This window comes from Telmatherina bonti (assembly GCF_933228915.1).
Source record: "Telmatherina bonti genome assembly, chromosome: 23".
NCBI classification, from domain to species: domain Eukaryota; kingdom Metazoa; phylum Chordata; class Actinopteri; order Atheriniformes; family Telmatherinidae; genus Telmatherina; species Telmatherina bonti.
This window is the reverse complement of record NC_136632.1, coordinates 26,127,327-26,149,019: the sequence shown is the minus strand read 5'-3', so window position 1 is coordinate 26,149,019 and position 21,693 is coordinate 26,127,327. Positions and strand designations below refer to the sequence as shown.

Genomic DNA, 21,693 nt, shown 5'->3' with positions numbered 1-21,693 from the left:
CTGTTTATGCTTTTAAAAGAGAGTCAAGACCTACCTGTAACCTAGCGGAATTTTATTATTGTATTTTAGCTGTTATTTAGTGCATTTACGGTATTTACTAACTCATTTATTGATTTATTTTTATTATTATTATTATTATTATTATTATTATTATTATTATTATTATTATTATTATTATTATTATTATTATTATTATAGCTCAGAAGACTCACCTGAAGAGCTGACATTACATCCATTTACATGGAGGAAATTCACAAAGCACCACAATGACCTCCAGTAAATGTTTGACCTTTTTCTTCTGTTCCTTTAGTCTCTTTCACTGTCTTTGCATGAAAAAGACCCCTTTTTAAATGTGCGTGTGTGTGTGTGTGTGTGTGTGTGTGAGAGAGAGAGAGAGAGAGAGAGAGAGAGAGAGAGAGAGAGAGAGGAGGGGGTGGTGTTCAAGCTCAAAGAACCAGTTTTTTCTTTCTTTTTTTTGAGAGAAAAAACTGAAGTTGAACTTTATGATTAAGCAAAGGAGGATGACACGCCGGAAATAACGCCAGGCCAGGACTTAAATCTGGGACAGATGGACTAAGTTGATTAAACCTCTCAACATGAGACAGATGTGGAACACATTTGATGTTTGTTTATCTATAGAAAGCAATATTTTAAACTGATTATTCACCAAGATAATTGATTATTGCCAAAACATTTAGACTTTATAGTCCCAGAAATAAATCTTTCGAAAATAACGTTTTCAATTTGAATACACAGACTGGAGTAAACTATCATGTTTTTCAGATTGAAAATGTGTTGAATCATTGGTATTCTGATCTAAAGCAATATTTTTTATATTTTTTAATGCTCTCTTGTCCCCAAATTTTCATGTGTCATTTATTTGAAAAAGATTATACATAATAGTAAATGTAAATGTTAACAGATTTATGTTGGATTAAGCAAATGCTCATTTTCAGCCACGACCACGTCAACAACTTACCATAAAAACATTAAGAAATATTATAATACCAGAACCATATCAGATATGACACAATAAAAATAATGATTACGATGAAACTTTTACAACAAATCAAGACAGTATCGATTAGTTCAAAACCTGCCATGACCTCTTTACAGTTGAATTTATTTTGAATATATTAAAATAAAATACATACAGGAAAAAACAGGTAAAAGACAATAAATATTCAATAAATTAATAACAATGACCAAATATGGATAAATGATCAAAATAAATACACAACTGTAAATAAATTATTGCAAAAGGTTAAAAAAAATGGTGAGATAAAAAGAAATTAAATAACAATGGTTAAAGTACAAATGTACAAAAACATGTTTGAAGATTTATTTTGAAAGAAATTGATTGATTTGGATTACTATATTTTTGATTGCGACTTTAATGTTTAAATGAAAAAGCTTCTATTGTAAAATGTCAGTTTGTGTCAAAGACTGTATATAAAGATGGACGGAGCCTCCGTGACGTCACCCGTAGGTTTCTGAAGAGCTGAATTGAAGCTCGGTGGGCGGTTCCTACCATCACCATCTTGGCAGCGTCATGCGTGTCGTCTCGCCCGGAAAATACAAATATGGGCAAAGAGGTGGAGCTGAGAGGGGGGCTGTGAGCGTCATGGTGGATGATTGACATCGAGCGAACTCCAAGCTTTCTGTAGCTAAGAGCTAACCGAGCTAACCCGGCGCTAACAGGAGCTAGCTAACGGAGGTAAGTGGGCTAAAGCTAAGTTACGTTGTTAACCGGCTAAAAACCGCGGTTGTTCTACGTTCTTCTGACTTGAAGCGGGAGATCGAGTACCTGTCGATCAAAAGGACACGCCCCTAAATATGCTAAACTTTGGGATTAAAATACTTTTAAACGGGCGAGTTAGAAAAAAATTCACTCCCCCCACAGTTGTCATGAAGGTAAACCTGACCTATTAAACCGAAAATGGATTTTTGTACCAGGCTGTAAACATGTTTATTTCTGCTGTGTCATTTTTTTTTTATTCCTGCTGTAAACATGTTTTTTCCTGCTGTAAACATGTTTATTTCTGCTGTGAAGTTGGTCTTTTTAACATGGGAGTCTATGGGGATTTGCTCTGTTTTGCAGCCCCTAGTGGATGAAGAGGGAACTGCAGGTTTATACATTTCTGCATGGCTTCACTTTTAACCGCCAGAGGTTCCGTCCATCTTTCATATACGGTCTGTGGTTCGTGTTGAACATTTCAGCTTTTAAAATCAGTGTTAATTTTTTAAGAGTTTTAATCTGAAAAGTCTGACAGGAAGTGTCTCGGTTTACCGCACGCGGCTTGACGTCAGAGAGGCGGCAGCAGGAGGGAGCGGCTCTGGTCGAGCGACGTTGACGGAAAGTGGGAAAGAGAGAGAGAGAGAGAGAGGAACGCGCAGCGGAGCGGACGGGTGGATGACTGTAAGTACCGCTTCATTTCTGTCGTTTTTTTTTGTCATTTTCTTATTTTTATTTGCTCCGTGTTTGACCCGTAGCTTAACCCGGAGCGGCCCGGGTCAGGTCAGGGCGGGCCGGCGGGGACAGAGAGGCGGACAGGCCGGTGCTGAGCTGGGTTGGGTTTGCGGAAGCGACCGACCGGCGGACAGACGGACAGGCAGACAGACAGGGGCTCCCTGACGGTAAAACAGTTAATATTAGACTGCTGGGCGGCTGTCTGTCCGTCTGTGCGACTGTCTCTGGGTGGTGAAAGGGTGCACGAGGCTCCTGCTTGCAGTTTGTCTCAGGTCCTCCATAGCAGCGGGGCCTGCTGGCAAAGCAGACCGGGCAGGGAGCGCTGTGAGGCGGCCACAGAGCGGCGGAACCCCCGCTGCTCTGCTGGAGGATAAAGAGAGGAAGTACCGGTTAAGTGAAGACAGACTGCAGAGTGGAGGAGTTTGTCGGACCTTTTGTGACATCCTGTTATTTACAGACAGAGCTTTGGTTTATTCCTCTGCTTGTACTGTCAGCAACAAGCAGAGTATTGACAGGCCCCACCTAGTTCTGCTTGACTCAGGGATCTGAGAGTTGAATCCATCTTTCTCCTCCACAAACTTTACTTCAGTAGCTTCCCATCACTCACAGCTCCTGCAAAAAGAGATAATGCACGTCTGGATTACAGCAGAGATGGAGAAAACACCTACAAAGGAGTCAGAAAAAGCTCTTTTAACACCCTGCTTCATGCATCGCTGGTGTTTATGTGGTTCTTATTTCCAGTTTCTGAGGCTGCTGTGTTGCATACAAACAAACTGGAGATGCTGGTGTCCTCAGAGCAGAAAGTAGGAACAGGACCAAGATTCTGAGTCAGACAAGGTTCAGAACGCTCCTCAGATACAGAGAAGAGGCTCGGTTTTATTGCATTTTTAAAATGTTTACATTATTATCACATGACTGCATCTAGTTTTTTTAGCTTTTAACTAAATGTTCAGCCTCACGAGCTAAACACACATATACAGACATGTTTTATTAGAATCCAAAGATTTAATCTGAATATTTATTCTAAATGCAATAAAAACACCAAATTATCAGAAAAAAAGTGCAAAAGATTGGTTTAATTTTGACTAGCTTTTCTATGTGAATGTTTGTTTGATGAGTGGACACTGTTAAATTACAAACAAATAAAAGTTACATAAAATTACAGGATTAAAAAGCAAATAGACTTAATGTTTTTATAAGTTGAAGAACCATAAAGTCCTGTTTGTGCGGAAAAATCTGGAAAATGATCCAGAATTCTGACTGGAAAAATCTCAGCGATGCTCTGAAATTTAATTTGATTAAAATAAAATCTTATCAGATTAAAAAGTTTCCTTTTTGTTCAAAGTTTCTGAAAATCTTAAATGTTGAATTCATAAAATTAAACTTTTTGTCAATTTTGGCTAGAAATGGTGAAAATATGTGGTTTGGGGAAAAATAATGGAGTTTTTTTTTCTTTCTTTTTCATTGGAAAATGACTAAAATTGTTGTGATTTGATCGATCCAAATTGTTGCATTGATTTTAGCCCAAAATAAAAGTTCCTGCAGATTTATTGATCAGCTTTGCATCGTTTTGCATTCTTTCTCTCTTTTTTCTGTTTATTCTGATACGATTCAGTTTGGGCTGAACCAGGACGTTTTTAGCTTTGATTGACAGCTCATTGAGCCAATAGCAGCTGAGCGTGCTGCCAGAAGGTTTCAGCTGTAAATGAGCTTGTTGATGATGGAACTGAAAATGAGGACATGCTGTTTGCGTGAAGCAACATGGCTGCAGCGGTAAGACCAACCATGTTCCGCGGTTTTTACACCTGCTGAGGTTAGGACGAAAAACTCAACATAAAAAACGGAACCCGGACCTTGTTGGACCAGGTGGGGCTGAAAAAGTCTTTCTTCCTCTCAGTGATTGTGTTTGTGGGGAAAACTGGAGTTTTATCTTTAATAAAAGACTAAATATGGAGTGTTTTAGTCTTGATTCACAGCATCTCTTGATTTATATCTGGTTTTCCATCGATGGATGTTCCAGCAGAGTTTAGAGAACTCTGCTCAGTGACGCGAAAAATCATGACTATTAGAAATCGCCTTTTTTAGCCGAATGGAACATGAGATGGCATTGATTGAAGGATTTTTATTTGAAATATATTGGCTAGAAGGTCTTGGTAACTCGCTAAATATAGCGAGTAAAGGCTGTTTATGCTAATCGTACCTGGATTTAAATCCACGTCACATTTGTCACTTTGTTATTCCTGTGAAAGGAGAGCAGACAAACACGAAGAACGTGACTCGGTTTTGTTCATTAAACCGGCAGAAATGTGATTCTTTCCGTAGTTATTTGTGAAGTCACAGAATAAATATCAGAACAAATATCTGTTTCCTGTAGAATGAGTTTCAGTGCCTGACTTTCATTTAGAAAATATCAATAAATCTAGTTTTCCAAGCAACAACATTCAGTCGAAGTGAAATAGTCATGTTTCTATTATATTCAGTTGGCTTCCTTTTTAACGAAACTGAGGATCCTGTTAGTTAATGTTTTCCAGAAGAATCTGTGTTCAATCCTGTTAAAACAAGATTTCAGGATCTTTAATAGTTGAAGTCATCCAACTTCCTGCTGAAATTATGTGTCACCATAATGGCAGCCTGTCTCTCAATAGTTATTTCCTCACTTTTTGATGCTAAAATACCAAAGTTCTTCTCAATCTGTCATTCAGAAATGACCTGTTGAGTTTGGAGCTGTTTTTGGTAGAGGCTGCTTTTATACCCAATCTTGACACCCTCACCAATCATTCTACTGATTGAAAACTATTCTGGATTAATTCAACTGGAGATAAAAGAAATGTTTTAGTCTTTAATAACTGTTTCTCCCGAACCCTGCTCCGGTCGCAGACCTTCTGCGGTTTGTCGTACTCGTTCAGACTTGTTGCATTGCAGCTATGTGGCAAGACGAGCCATGTTTGCACCTCCGGGCGCTGAATTATCTCCTGACACACTCACTGTTTGATTAATCTGCAGATGGAAATGCCTCCCTCAAACTTCGTGACTTCATGTGCCGTCATCTGCAGGTTGCATACAGATCAGAGCGAGAGGAAATGATTATTAATCATACGGATGCTTTAGAAATGAGTTGTAAATTTTTTTTTTATTGGTAGAAAGTATTATTGGTAGAAAAAGTGTGTAAAGATGATAGTTTCAGGAAAGTAAAAAAGTACACCACCAATAGTCATAAACGTGGCAGAAAGAGTCAGTAGATCAGTGTTTGGTGGATTAATCCTTCGTTGGAACAATTCTTCCTGGCAATAAATCTTCTGTTGGGAAACCTGCATTTATTAGATGACCAGTATGTGGTTTGTTTCCACGTAAAGCTTCCAAAACCTTCTCTTTGCGAAGTTTGTAGAAATAAACAGTTTCCATGTTTCCACACGTCTTCCTGCTACTATCTACCTGCTGTCCTCACTGCAGCACCTCCACCTCAGCTGCATCCCAAACCTCTTCTTGGCTTTATTCCAGCCATAGAGGATCATTATTTTCCTGCTTTTCTCATCGCTTGTTGATCTTTTGCTGCTCCTGATTGGACGTTACCGTCAGTTTAAGCTCTCTGATTGGTGGAAAGTCTGACAGGAAGTGTCTTCATCATCATGTCCAGGTGAAAGTAGAGGTCTCTTAGCAACATGGTAGTGATGGTGATGAAGATGTGATAAATAATGGTGGATTTACCATCTAGAGTCTCGTGAAAAAAAGATAAATAATGTTCTTTTCATTAAAAATGATCCGATTCATTATTTAATTAATCCATCTTGATGCAACGCCGCGATTCTGTTCAGATCCGTAAAGGTTTAAAAATGATCATTTTTAAAAAAAAAAAAAAATGACGGAAGCGCAGCTGTAAAGGCAGGAACATATGCTGTGTAACGCCCGGACACTTCAGGAAGGCGACCTGGATGTCCGTCCAACTACAGTGTCCACACCATAGACTGTATATGAAAGATGGGCGGAGCCTCCGTGACGTCACCCGGAGGTTTCTGAAGAGCTGAATTGAAGCTCGGTGGGCGGTTCCTACCATCACCATCTTGGCAGGGGCATGCGTGCCGTCTCACCAGGAAAATACAAATATGGGCAAAGAGGTGGAGCTGAGAGGGGGGCTGGGAGCGTCATGGTGGATGATTGACATGGAGCGAAGTCTGAGCTTTCTGTAGCTAAGAGCTAACCCGGAGATAACAGGAGCTAACCAGCTAACGGAGGTAAGTGGGCTAAAGCTAAGTCACGTTGTTAACCGGCTAAAAACCGCGGTTGTTCTACGTTCTTCTGACTTGAAGCGGGAGATCGAGTACCTGTCAATCAAAAGGACACGCCCCTAAATATGCTAAACTTCGGGATTAAAATACTTTTAAACGGGCGAGTTAGAAAAAAATTCACTCCTCCCACAGTTGTCATGAAGGTAAACCTGACCTATAAACCGAAAATGAATTTTTGTACCAGGCTGTAAACATGTTTATTTCTGCTGTAAACATGTTTATTCCTGCTGTAAACATGTTTATTTCTGCTGTGAAGTTGGTCTTTTTAACATGGGAGTCTATGGCGATTTGCTCTGTTTTGCAGCCCCTAGTGGATGAAGGTGGAACTGCAGTTTTATGCACTTCCGCATAGTCTTCACTTTTTACCGCCGGAGCAGACAGCAGAAAACACCTGAGGTAGCGGGAGGCTAGCCTTGCAGCTCCTGTTACGGGGCGTGACATTTATCATCCGGTCTGAAAGCAGCGTTTGGAAACGTTATTCCTGAGTGTTTGGTTTCTAGAACCGGGTTGGGCCGTTTAGACTGAACAAGGTGCTGGAAACGTCCCTCAGACACACGAAGCGTCCCACAGATCCCCGTTCCATTCTCACGCCGTTGCAGAATGTTTGGCGTGGTTGCTAGGTTACTGTTGCTAGGTGAAGCTAGGTGACCTGTCTGTCACACACCTGGACAAACGTCTCCAGATCAGCTGAAAACACCGTTTCTAAAGGTCTGGAACAGGAACAGTTCTCCAGGATCCTTCAAGGACTTTCCAGGAACAGTTCTCCAGCATCCTTACAGGACTTTCCAGGAACAGTTCTCCAGCATCCTTACAGGACTTTCCAGGAACAGTTCTCCAGCATCCTTACAGGACTTTCCAGGAACAGTTCTCCAGGATCCTAACAGGACTTTCCAGGAACAGTTCTCCAGGATCCTTCAAGGACTTTCCAGGAACAGTTCTCCAGGATCATTCAAGGACTTTCCAGGAACTGTTCTCCGGGATCCTTGAAGGACTTTCCAGGAACAGTTCTCCAGGATCCTAACAGGACTTTCCAGGAACAGTTCTCCGGGATCCTAACAGGACTTTCCAGGAACAGTTCTCCAGGATCCTAACAGGACTTTCCAGGAACAGTTCTCCAGGATCCTTACAGGACTTTCCAGGAACAGTTCTCCAGGATCCTTACAGGACTTTCCAGGAACAGTTCTCCAGGATCCTTCAAGGACTTTCCAGGAACTGTTCTCCAGGATCATTCAAGGACTTTCCAGGCACAGTTCCCCCGTATCATTCAAGGACTTTCCAGGAACAGTTCTCCAGTATCATTCAAGGACTTTCCAGGCACAGTTCTCCAGGATCCTTCAAGGACTTTCCAGGAACTGTTCTCTGGGATCCTTGAAGGACTTTCCAGGAACTGTTCTCCAGGATCCTAACAGGACTTTCCAGGAACAGTTCTCCAGGATCCTTACAGGACTTTCCAGGAACAGTTCTCCAGGATCCTTCAAGGACTTTCCAGGAACAGTTCTCCAGGATCCTTACAGGACTTTCCAGGAACAGTTCTCCGGGATCCTAACAGGACTTTTCAGGAACAGTTCTCCAGGATCCTTACAGGACTTTCCAGGAACAGTTCTCCAGGATCCTTACAGGACTTTCCAGGAACAGTTCTCCAGGATCCTTGAAGGACTTTCTAGGAACAGTTCTCCAGGATCCCAACAGGACTTTCCAGGAACAGTTCTCCAGGATCCTTACAGGACTTTCCAGGAACAGTTCTCCAGGATCCTTACAGGACTTTCCAGGAACAGTTCTCCAGGATCCTTCAAGGACTTTCCAGGAACAGTTCTCCAGGATTCTTACAGGACTTTCCAGGAACAGTTCTCCAGGATCCTAACAGGACTTTCCAGGAACAGTTCTCCATGATCCTTCAAGGACTTTCCAGGAACAGTTCTCCAGGATCCTTCAAGGACTTTCCAGGAACAGTTCTCCAGGATCCTTACAGGACTTTCCAGGAACAGTTCTCCAGGATCCTTACAGGACTTTCCAGGAACAGTTCTCCAGGATCCTAACAGGACTTTCCAGGAACAGTTCTCCAGGATCCTTACAGGACTTTCCAGGAACAGTTCTCCGGGATCCTTCAAGGACTTTCCAGGAACAGTTCTCCGGGATCCTTGAAGGAGTTTCCAGGAACAGTTCTCCAGGATCCTTACAGGACTTTCCAGGAACTGTTCTCCAGGATCCTTGAAGGACTTTACAGGCACAGTTCTCCAGGATCCTTGAAGGACTTTCCAGGAACAGTTCTCCGGGATCCTTGAAGGACTTTCCAGGAACAGTTCTCCAGGATCCTTACAGGACTTTACAGGCACAGTTCTCCAGGATCCTAACAGGACTTTCCAGGAACAGTTCTCCGGGATCCTTGAAGGACTTTCCAGGAACAGTTCTCCAGGATCCTTCAAGGACTTTCCAGGAACAGTTCTCCAGGATCCTAACAGGACTTTCCAGGAACAGTTCTCCAGGATCCTTACAGGACTTTCCAGGAACAGTTCTCCAGGATCCTAACAGGACTTTCCAGGAACAGTTCTCCAGGATCCTAACAGGACTTTCCAGGAACAGTTCTCCAGGATCCTAACAGGACTTTCCAGGAACAGTTCTCCAGGATCCTAACAGGACTTTCCAGGAACAGTTCTCCAGGATCCTAACAGGACTTTCCAGGAACAGTTCTCCAGGATCCTTCAAGGACTTTCCAGGAACAGTTCTCCAGGATCCTTACAGGACTTTCCAGGAACAGTTCTCCAGGATCCTAACAGGACTTTCCAGGAACAGTTCTCCAGGATCCTTCAAGGACTTTCCAGGAACAGTTCTCCAGGATCCTTCAAGGACTTTCCAGGAACAGTTCTCCAGGATCCTTCAAGGACTTTCCAGGAACAGTTCTCCAGGATCCTTACAGGACTTTCCAGGAACAGTTCTCCAGGATCCTTCAAGGACTTTCCAGGAACAGTTCTCCAGGATCCTTACAGGACTTTCCAGGCACAGTTCTCCAGGATCCTTACAGGACTTTCCAGGAACAGTTCTCCAGGATCCTTGAAGGAGTTTCCAGGCACAATTCTCCAGGATCCTTACAGGACTTTCCAGGCACAGTTCTCCAGGATCCTTACAGGACTTTCCAGGAACAGTTCTCCAGGATCCTAACAGGACTTTCCAGGAACAGTTCTCCAGGATCCTTACAGGACTTTCCAGGAACAGTTCTCCAGGATCCTAACAGGACTTTCCAGGAACAGTTCTCCAGGATCCTAACAGGACTTTCCAGGAACAGTTCTCCAGGATCCTAACAGGACTTTCCAGGAACAGTTCTCCAGGATCCTTCAAGGACTTTCCAGGAACAGTTCTCCAGGATCCTTCAAGGACTTTCCAGGAACAGTTCTCCAGGATCCTTACAGGACTTTCCAGGAACAGTTCTCCAGGATCCTAACAGGACTTTCCAGGAACAGTTCTCCAGGATCCTAACAGGACTTTCCAGGAACAGTTCTCCAGGATCCTTCAAGGACTTTCCAGGAACAGTTCTCCAGGATCCTTCAAGGACTTTCCAGGAACAGTTCTCCAGGATCCTTCAAGGACTTTCCAGGAACAGTTCTCCAGGATCCTTACAGGACTTTCCAGGCACAGTTCTCCAGGATCCTTACAGGACTTTCCAGGAACAGTTCTCCAGGATCCTAACAGGACTTTCCAGGAACAGTTCTCCAGGATCCTAACAGGACTTTCCAGGAACAGTTCTCCAGGATCCTAACAGGACTTTCCAGGAACTGTTCTCCAGGATCCTAACAGGACTTTCCAGGAACAGTTCTCCAGGATCCTTACAGGACTTTCCAGGCACAGTTCTCCAGGATCCTAACAGGACCTGCTACAGGATTGATCGGGTCTGAAGTCGCCGTCGGGTTTATTGATTGGCGGTCTGAAGCTGCAGATCTGGTGAACAGCTCAGCGGGAAGATGGTATTTAGAGAGAAATGTTAATGTTTGGTCCTGACACACCACCTGGTAACCACATGCACTCTCATCTCGTCGCCATGGTAACCTCAGCAGACCTTCATTAACACAGATGAGAGGCTCAGTGTGTTTGTGTGTGGGTGTGTGTGGGTTTATCTGACATTGTGGGGACCAGAGCGACACTTTTAACCCAAAAAACTTTTGTTGTTTAAAGTTTCTTCCGGTTTCAAAGTGATCACAAGAAAAAATTACTATTATAGAAAATTATTTTAAATATTTTTTTTGCCATTTATCCTAAAGATCCATTACTTTTATTTTTCATGTTAACCACATCTGTAATTTATAAATAAGATTTTATTTGTGCAATAAAAATGCATCTCTGTGTATCTGCTGCAGTTTAGCGCAGGAAAACATCTGCAACCTTTAAATGGACGTAAAAAGGGTTTATAACGAGCAAAATTCTGATTTTTATGGTATTAAAACATGTAGCAGGACAATATAAGGAAAGGAATATAATGGTTGAATAATCAGATAAGTGTGTGGTGCATAAATAAACACATAAATAAATGGTTTTAATCCGTTTACAGCGTTGTGCCTTTTCACCCTGTTTACTGTAGAAAATGAAACCAAAGCAGAACTTTTCATAATAAACCTGCGTTTGTCTTATTTCCTGTTGAAATTCTGCATGTTTACCTAAAGCTGAGCTGCATGTTTACAGATTTATTCCGCTTTGTTTTCTCCTCTAACAGTGAAACTGGATCATCTTTACTTTTCTACTCGTCTTCTCCTTCCTGAGTCATAACTCACTCTTCTTCTGTGGTTTTAAATTATTCAAAACAAGCAAAGACAAAGTGTGAGAGAGCGTGTAAGCATGAAAGACGGATACTTTACTGTCTGCACGGCGGCTCAGGTGGAACAGCGGTTTGCTCTGGTTGAAGAACTGCTGTTTGATCCCGACTCCTCCTCCTCCCGATCTGATGAGTGTGAAAAGAGAACGTCCAGTTTAATCTCAATCTGAATCAGCGAGTGAGATTGGAAAGAATGAATCTCAGGTTTCACCTGCAGGAATTTACATCTTTCTACATCTGAACTGGCTGCAGGGCCGAAGCTTCAGTTCGCTTCTGTAAACTTGTCATAAGTGTTTCATGTCTGTCTGTCAAACCTTGGACGAGTTCGCTGGAAACCTTGAATTTATCCTCTGGGATAAATAAAGAATCTTTGATTTGATTTGATCCATGGATGACGATGCAACGTCAGAGACTTGAGCTTTATACCCAAAAGTTTTATTTAGATTTGGAATATGCAAAGAAAATACATCATAATGGCCCCAATTTCACAGGAAAAAAAAACCTTTATTATTTGTTAAAAGAACTATTTGCAAAATGATATTTTAGAATTATATTACTAATTGACTTAAAATATTTTATTTTAAAATGAAATATTAGGATTAAATACCATATTATCAATTAAAGATTATTACAAAATAATTAGTTAAAACAAAACTGATTTTAAATTATTTAAATTAAATAAATAATAATATTGTCATATTAAATAGATATTTTAATACATTGAATATTTAAAATATCTTGAATGTAATGAGAAGTTAATAAATAGCAAAGGATATTTTAAATAACTTAGAATAAATTATTAGATGTCATGTATTTGAAAAAATAATAAAAATGAGAAAATAAATAAAATCTTAATCATAATTTAGTTTTCAAACCATCCAAATAAAGAATAAATTTTTTTTATGAAAAATAAAAAAAAGGATTAAAAAAGTAAAACAATAAAACTTTTGTGGAATATTTATTATATTCTCTAAATGTTTTTCTTAAGTTGCAGTTTAAGGAAACTAATGAGCGTCGCTGCTTAATTATCTGGACAACAAGGCGACACCATTAAACATCAGCTTCCCGCAACAAACTCACTTCACCTCATTAAATTAATTTGCTTTATCATAAATAAGCTCATAAAGAGGCATCAGTTCAGGTCTGAATCGTGTCCTCACAAAGAGCAAACAGGTGTGTGCGTGTAGTCGTGTTGCTTCTTGTTGCCATGACGCTGCAGACAAACCACACGCCACGAGGCGTGACTGGTGTGCACAGGCAAGAAGAGATATGAACATAGCAACAGTAACCAGGAAGGATTCTGGAGTGGTGACATCACCACCAGCTGTCTGATCATGTGACCTCACTGTTTACATGAACTGATCCTGATGCATGCTGGGTAATTACTACCTCCCTGTGACGGGAAGGCTTTTCTTTCTGACAGCTCCAGTTGCTGTCAGCGACGCTGATCTGTGATTGGCTGCTGCAGTATGATGTCAAGCAGTGATGTAACCCTCTGTCTCTCTCTCTGTGTGTGTGTGTGTGTGTGTGTCTCGCCCTGCAGACAGACAGTCAGGATGCGTGAATATAAACTGGTTGTTTTGGGATCAGGAGGCGTCGGAAAGTCGGCTCTGGTGAGTAGCAACCTCCACTCAGATGTCAGTCAAAGCAGAGAGCCACCGAACCCGCATCAAACTTCCCGCTCTTTGTTTCAAAGTTCCCTGAAATGCAGCATCAACCTGTGATTTGTTAAAGACATCTGTATTAGTGACACGCTCACAGGATCTTCACTGATGAAACATCAGTTACGTCAGATTCGAGTGCCGTAAACATTCACTGGTGTTGTATCCATAAACCGTGTGTGAAAGATGGACGGAGCCTCCGGCGGTTAAAAGTAAAGCCTATAAAACTGCAGTTCCCCCTTCATCCACTTGGGGCTACAAAACAGAGCAAATTCCCATAGACTCCCATGTTAAAAAGACCAACCTATTGAAGCTCGGTGGGCGGTTCCTACCATCGCCATCTTGGCAGGGGCATGCGCGTCGTCTAGTCCGGAAAACACAAATATGGTCAAAGAGGTGGAGCTGAGAGGGGGGCTGTGAGCGTCATGGTGGATGATTGACATCGAGCGAACTCCAAGCTTTCTGTAGCTAAGAGCTAACCGAGCTAACCCGGAGCTAACTGAGCTAACCAGCTAACGGAGGTAAGCGGGCTAAAGCTAAGTCACGTTGTTAACTGGCTAAAAACCGCGGTTGTTCTACATTCTTCTTACTTGAAGCGGGAGATCGGGTACCTGTCAGTCAAAAGGACACGCCCCTAAATATGACAAAATTCGGGATTAAAATACTTTTAAACGGGCGAGTTAGAAAAAAATTCACTTCCCCCCACAGTTGTCATGAAGATAAATCTGACCTATTAAACCTAAAATGGATTTTTGAACCAGGCTGTAAACATGTTTATTTCTGCTGTAAACATGTTTATTCCTGCTGTAAACATGTTTATTTCTGCTGTAAACATGTTTATTTCTGCTGTGAAGTTGGTCTTTTTAACATGGGAGTCTATGGGGATTTGCTCTGTTTTGCAGCCCCTAGTGGATGAAGGAGGAACTGCAGTTTTATGCGCTTCTATAGGCTTCACTTTTAACCACCGGAGGCTCCGTCCATCTTTCATATACAGTCTGTGGTCGGCTCGCAACAAAAACGCTACGTATTCCACGTTGGTGCTGTTTGTCCCTTACCGGATGCCGTAGTTTCAGGATATTAGACTGGCATGGGGCTTCCCAATCTGCCTCATTTTTATTTATGAACAAATGTAAAACTTTTCCCTCATGAGAATGCGCCAGATGGCTAACGGAGTCGTAATGCACCAATAAAAACGCAGATGAGAAGGCAGTAAAGAGAAGATGTTGCGTAATGTCCCTTTAAAGCGGGTATTTGGGGAAGCGAGGATGTTGGGTTCATCTCTCTGAGAACGAGACGGCCTGAATGATCTCCTTCAGCTCCGACACACAAACACACTGCTGTCAGTCACAACAAAGACGAGCTTCTGTCCAGATGAAATAATGGAGACGTGTCAGTGTGTCACGTTATTTCCACTCTGACGACCTGCAATGGCGAGCAGAGCCGCACTAACGCCACTGTCCTACTTCCTGTCCAGACCGTCCAGTTTGTTCAGGGAATCTTCGTAGAAAAATACGACCCGACGATAGAGGACTCCTACAGGAAGGTAGGCGGGCTCTCAGCTTCTTCATCACTGTTCCTCTTCATCGTCACGTCATGTTGCTCATGTCTGTGTTTACGTCTGCTTTGGTTTTACTGGAGACTGGATGTGTGTGTGGGGAGTTTGTTTACTGGTACAACACGGGGTTAATGCTTCATTATTCTTTACATCAGCTTTATAAATAATGATGCTGCCTGATGTGTGATGTCACTGTTAATTCATAAAAATACAGAAAGTTATTTAAAAGTTACTTTAAAAGTTGTTTCGATTAAAATATAAATGTAAAATTATTCTTTTTATTCACAAAATAAAAATGATTTATTTTAAAAAGTCATGAATTAAAAAAATATGAAGTTTTCTTTTAATGTGAAATTGAGTTCATTCTGAAGTATTTAAGTTTAAAGAATTAATTCAGAAAAACTAAAAAGATTTTTTTCAAATTAGTTTACAGAGAATTACAGCAGAAAAGCATTTTAAATAAAATCTTTTCATTATTTTTATTTTTCTGTTTTCAAGTAAAGAAAAAACAACTATTTGAAAATAAAAGATGCTTTTTATGGAGAAAAAATATAGTTTATATTATGATAATAAAATATGTATAATATATATATATATATATATATATATATATATATATATATATATATATATATATATATAATAAAACTTTTTTTTAACCTATTTTTTATAAATGTAAATATATATATATATATATATATATATATATATATATATATATATAATAGAACTTTTTTAAACCTATTTTTTATAAATGTAAATATATATTTATATATATACACACACACACACACATATATATATGTGTGTATATATATATATATATATATATATATATATATATATATATAAATAAATAATTTGGAGACTAAAATAATTTTAATTAATAATTATTCAATTAATTACAGATGAATAAAGAGAAAATATCGTTGTCTCTTTATTATTTAGTTAATATTAAATTCAGAAAAATGCAGCTTGTTTTGTTGCAACTCTTTTTAATGTATGAGTCTAAAATGTTTTAAATAAACAAAAATATATTTCAGACTAAAAACTTTTCTCTTTAAACCAAAATATGAAAATTTAGTTTAATATAGTTTAATAATTTTAATAATTTTTTTAAATGTTTTTTTTAGTTCAATAATTTAGTTTAATAATTTTAATTTTATTTTTTATTTCAATTTCTAAAATTAGTTTCATAATTTTAATTTAATTTAAAATTTTTATTTTTAAACCAAAATATGAAAATCTAATTTTCTGTCAATGAATTTGGGTGCTTTATTGATCAGAATTAACATTCTTTCTTTTTTTTAAACAATCATTCATACATTTTTTACCTAGTAATCACAGTCAGTGAGGAAAAATTCTAATAATTCTAATATTTTGATGTAAAATGTGAAAACACTGAGGCAGAAATGATGTAAAACTCAAACTGCACGTTTTCCTCGTCATGTCTGCAGCAAGTGGAGGTGGATGGACAGCAGTGCATGCTGGAGATCCTGGACACGGCAGGAACAGTAAGATCCGCCCGGCCAGAAGCAAAACAGTGTCGTACAGGTGTGTGTGTGTGTCTGCTGAAGATGTGTGTTTGTATCTGTGTGTTTGTAGGAGCAGTTCACAGCGATGAGAGACCTGTACATGAAGAACGGTCAGGGTTTCGCTCTGGTTTACTCCATCACGGCTCAGTCCACCTTCAACGATCTTCAGGATCTCAGAGAGCAGATCCTCAGAGTGAAGGACACCGATGATGTATGACACTTTCGTGTTCTGACACTTCAAACAACTTTATTTATTCTGACTTATGTTTCCGTGACGACAGCAGAAGCAGGTTACCTCCCCACAACACGGCTCTTTATGTGAAGAAAATGAAATTAACTTCACTTAATCTCTTCTCATTTGGTCTTTATCAGTTCTTAAGAGTTTAACGGGTCTTTATATTTTACTGTTTTAGAAATAAAGTAACTGAAACAGGCAGCAGTCGGGCAACCCTGCTTCCAGTCTTTATGCTAAGCTAAGTATGCTAACAGGCTTCTGGCTGGGAAGATACTAAAGTCATAAAACAAGCGTGTGGTTTCACATGACACTTCTTTTGCTGCTGAGGACACGTTTTCATTAATAAAAAGGAAAGTGTTCCTCTGACGCGTCGCCTCAAGTCATGTGAAACCACACGCTTGTTTCCAAACAGCTTTCAGCAGCCGTGTAGCTTTGCTGCCGCCTGCTGGACGTCACGTTCGTTTTCTGTCTGTAGAAGCTGTGAATCCTTCACATAAAGGTAAAAAAAGACTGATTTAAAACAAAATGATGAGAATTTAGACATTTGCTAAACAAAAAACTTAATAAATCTTTTTTTTTTAATTAAACAGAACAATTGAATAATTTTTTGTAATTAAATACAATATTTTTTGTAATTAAATAAAACAATTTAACAGAAAAATAGCAGCAAGTGAATAAATTAGTCAGAAATGGATTAAAATACAAAGAAATACTTGAATTTTAGACGTTGGTCCTGTTTTAAGTTATCTTTATACAAGCTGTGAGATATTTACTGTAAATCTAGCTGTCAGGTGAATAAATAAACATGTGAACAAAGCAAACAGATTTAATTTAAAAATGTTTTTAAGAAAGGACTTAATGGAAAGTCCACTGAAATGAGTTTATTGATAGCAGGCAAGAAAACCCCATAAAAATTACTGCATTTATTGATAAAAATATTAATTCAAATGGAAGTTAAATTTTAATTTTACAAAAATAAATCACAAGGATTTAATTCTATAACTATTTAAACCATCATACACAGAAAAAAAGGTACGTATTGTAACACAACCAAGTAAGAATGATATCAAAATGATTTTGCAGATTCATACTAGTAAAATATACATTTTCTAGATAATTTCCATCAAATAAATTAATAAAATCTCATAACATGATAAAGAACTGAACATTGACTTAGTTTCTACATTTTTACAATCACATTTAAAAGCCGTCTCTGTGTTATAGACACAGCAAAGCTTTTGTAGTGGTAAATATTCTGTGTGGTCTCGTAGGTTCCCATGATTCTGGTTGGAAACAAATGTGACCTGGAGGTGGAGCGCGTGGTTGCCAAAGAGTCTGGGATCGGCCTCGCCCGTCAGTGGAACTCCTGCGCCTTCCTGGAGACTTCCGCCAAGAGCAAGATTAACGTCAACGAGGTGATCGCGCATGCAGACATCTTTTATTTAGCGCCTAAGCTTTGTCCGGCACCAGAATCGCCTGGTGATGCAGCGACGTAGAGCCGGGTGTCATCAGCATATTGATGATCTGATATTTACTGATTGGGTTTGTGTCGATGCTTGTCAGGGACCGAGCCAAAAAAAACCCAGAGAAGCACAAGGAATTTTTTTCGAAAAATATGATGTCTACATTTATTTAACAAAAATAAATGAAGGGGTTCGTTTTAAGGAGATGTTTACGGAAGAGGAAAGTAAAAGTTTTGGTCTTTTTGGAGCTGTGGCAGCAACAACTGTAGAGAGAAACGTTTGGGTACGGAGTCGCAGTCAGGATTGGTGGGAGAGTGATGTGAGCGCATTTACCGATAAAGAGTTCATAAACAACAAATGCAGAATAACGATGTTTGTCACGTGTCGGATTGATGCGACAGTTCAGAGTCGCATGGCAAAAGATCAGATACATATCGGATTTAGTACCACATATCCAACCGGCCTGGGTCGCATTAGAAAATATCAGATCTGTATCGTTCAGACTGTTAAGAAAAGATCGGTTACATGTCGCATCGGGGCTCTAACACCGGATTGAAGTCACTTCCGCCTGTAGTGTGAACATAGCCTAAGTTGACACAATGTGTGCATCTGTTAGTTAACCCCCTGCCAACCCAGTTAATAAAAATATGAAAAATGATCTTTAAAGTGTTTACATAACTAATTGAGAGAAAACGAAAGTTACCAGACCTTTACTGTGTGGCAGCTCAGGCTGCCATTACAATGCTGAATAACAAGAAGTCCAATATTGAGCCTCCACATGTCTTCTTCCACTCTGTTATTGTGTTCTACACACTTCTTTCAACATCAGCCTTTTATTCCACAGATTTTGACTTGTCTTTGTGTGTGTGCAGATCTTCTACGACCTCGTCCGGCAGATTAACCGGAAGAGTCCGGTTCAGGGAAAAACTCGCAAAAAGCCCACCTGTCAGCTTCTCTAATGACAGGTGAGCATTACAAGCCAGATGTGACTGAACACACTCTTTTATTTTACATACTGAAAGTTTACACATGCTCTGTTTCCTTCCTCTCCCCAGTTTTCACTTGACGGATAACCGACAAACCAACCAATCACAGGACATCTTCCAGCCAATCACACCCCTTTAACATGTCATCATCAACATCAGCCCCCTCTGACCTTTATTCCCACAATGACCACTCCTTCCATTCCCACGCCATGTCGTTGTAAGGAGACTGTTGCCTTGTAAACAAAAACCAAACATCAAAAGACTGCGGTGATGATGATGATGATGACTCTGCTGTTGCAGGAATTTGGGGGGGGGCTATCCAAACAACTGCCCAGATTTAAACTGCAATTCCCATCATGCTCTCTTCTGGGCCATTCTGCGCTGATGATTGGCCTCTTGCTTTTTGATTTTTAATGTTTCTTTCGTTCTTTTCCTTTTTTTTTCTAGCAGTTCCAAGCCAGTCGCATGCAGTTTGACTGTCAGCCATGTTGGCACATGTGGTTGACATGCTAACATGTGCTAACTGTGTGTTTGTGTGTGGCTGTGGTTGAACCTGTGGATCCTTACAGTGGTTATTATTATGATGGTTATTATTATAATTCTGTGTGAAAAGATATTAAGTCAGTCAATGTTTGATTTTAATTTCTTTTTGGGGTTGGGAGTGGGGCGGGGTGGTGCAGCAGGTTCTGGTGTCGGCTCATTGTGTTGTTACCAACAAACTGATTTAAATTAGCTGACAGCTAACAGAGAACATGTTTTGGCAACATTCAAAAGGAATGTGGAGGATTTATATGTGCTAACTGTAGATTATTTAGGCTAACTTGAGCTTATTTGTTAGTCTTACAGCTAGCTGGGTGTTAGCATTATTAGCATATCCCAAGTGAAACACATAGTCGTGTATTGGTCCGGGCCTAGCGTCTAGCAAGCGTGTGAATTAGCAACAAAAATTTTGTTGCCAAATTTAGGAGAAAATGTAATGTGTAAGTACTATTACTGGAATTTTGTTAGTGTGTATATATATGTATATATATATATACACACACACACACACTCTCACACACACACACACACACGCACACATAGTTACAGTTATAGAATTTACACAACTCACCTAGGAGAAATTCCCAAAGAAAATTCTTACATTTGCAGGAAAGCTACTAATCCTTAAAGCTAATGAAGTGCTTCTGTTTCCTTTAAGAAATGCTAAAAAATGCTAACAAAAGTTTTGTGGAGTTGTTGAATTTTAATTCCATAAGAGAATTAAAAACCCTTACAGGAATTTAAATGTCCAATTAGACGCATTAAAAATTTTAGACAGAGTAGTGTTGCGCTTTCAGAGGTATTAGCATTATTAGCTGTTGGCTAATTTGGTGGTATAGCAGCACAGAGAGCTAACTGTGGACCTATTGATTTGGGCGGACATGTTGCCTTTAGACAGCAGACTCACACTGGTCCAGTACTTTGACTCTGTATGTATGTGTGTGTGTTTGTGAGTGTGTTCTGAGTGTGAGCTCTGTAACAACGGTGAACCAGGGCAGTGGCTAAGATGATCCGGCAGGGTTGTGTGATACTGAGATAAACGGCTGCAAGTGATATTTCTGCATTAACCGTAATAGTAACTAAGTTCTAATATTAGTAGCTCAGCTGACAGAAAAACACTGAATATTTGGCCTTGTTAGTTGATGCTCGTCACTGATGGACATATTTAAACTCATGAAGGTTTGGAGGACCACACTTGCTAAGATGTTAGCATGGAAAACTTCCCACACCTGGATGATTCTGAAGAGTTAAAGAAAGAGGTTTAAAAAGATGTCAGTGTTTCCATTTAACAGTAGTTTGTTTGGGGGTTGAGCTTTATGTGTGGACCTGCCCCTTTTGTGGATGGGGGCGTGGTCTGTGAAGCAGCAGCTTGAAGGCCCTCAAGTTTCTGTCTTCTGCTTGAAATGTGATGCGAGTGGTCGGCTTACAGAAACTGCGTCGGACCAGTGACCTCTGTGAGTACTGCTGTGCACAGCGGTGTACTTTTGGGAGTACTGCGGCACATCGTGGTACTGCTGTCAGTATTCTGGTTCTCTCAGTACGTTCAGTCATGTAGCATGTTGATGTTTCTGTCAGTACACAATCTGACCTCCAGGAGATGCTGAAACTGTTTGCATGCCGAGCAGAAGTTTCCAGGTTGAAAGGTTTGTCTGCAGCCACGGTGAGCCGACACGATGGCAAATTTTGTCTGTCAGAAACAGTCGAGGATTATTAATGAATTTTCATCAATATGATTGATGGGGAAAATACTTCAAAGTAAAAATCATATATCACATTTCTGACTTAAAATTTTTGAGATATTAAAGGTTTTTGAATAAGTATTAAAATTCTACATTTTGAGATCAATGTTTGATATGATCCTAAAATCAAAATATTTGCCCCATCAATGATATTATACTGTATTATTTTTGCTTTATAGGTTGTTTTGTAACTATAGAGATACAAGGACGTCATGATGTCACTTTTAGTGGGTTTATGACACATTTATGAAAAGATGCTTCAGTATATTTTTCTTTTTTAATGTAGAATACCTCATGAATAAATATAATTTGGTTAATAGTTAATATGTTTATATAAAAGTCCCCTTAATGTGATTGTGATCATGTGTAGACAAAACCTTAAAAAGTCCTTTTATCTCTTTGCATCTTTTATAGCGTTAGTTTCTTTG

At 39.7% G+C, this 21,693-nt stretch overlaps 1 protein-coding gene across 2 annotated transcripts; it reads left to right on the top strand.

The window, feature by feature from the left end:
• The first annotated feature begins 2,319 nt into the window (after window positions 1-2,319).
• On the top strand, window positions 2,320-19,587 carry LOC306773698 (ras-related protein Rap-1b-like). Of its 2 annotated transcripts, XM_079263588.1 has the most exons (9): window positions 2,379-2,419; window positions 2,494-2,637; window positions 13,095-13,164; window positions 14,687-14,755; window positions 16,225-16,281; window positions 16,373-16,513; window positions 17,809-17,952; window positions 18,873-18,965; window positions 19,056-19,587. In XM_079263588.1, exons 3-8 carry the CDS (start codon window positions 13,108-13,110, stop codon window positions 18,957-18,959), a joined length of 555 nt encoding a protein of 184 aa, XP_079119714.1. In that variant the 5' UTR covers window positions 2,379-2,419; window positions 2,494-2,637; window positions 13,095-13,107; the 3' UTR covers window positions 18,960-18,965; window positions 19,056-19,587. The 2 variants fall into 2 exon arrangements, with proteins under 2 accessions (XP_079119713.1, XP_079119714.1); XM_079263587.1 differs by lacking the exon at window positions 2,494-2,637 and having other exon boundaries at window positions 2,320-2,419.
• Window positions 19,588-21,693: the final 2,106 nt, after the last annotated feature.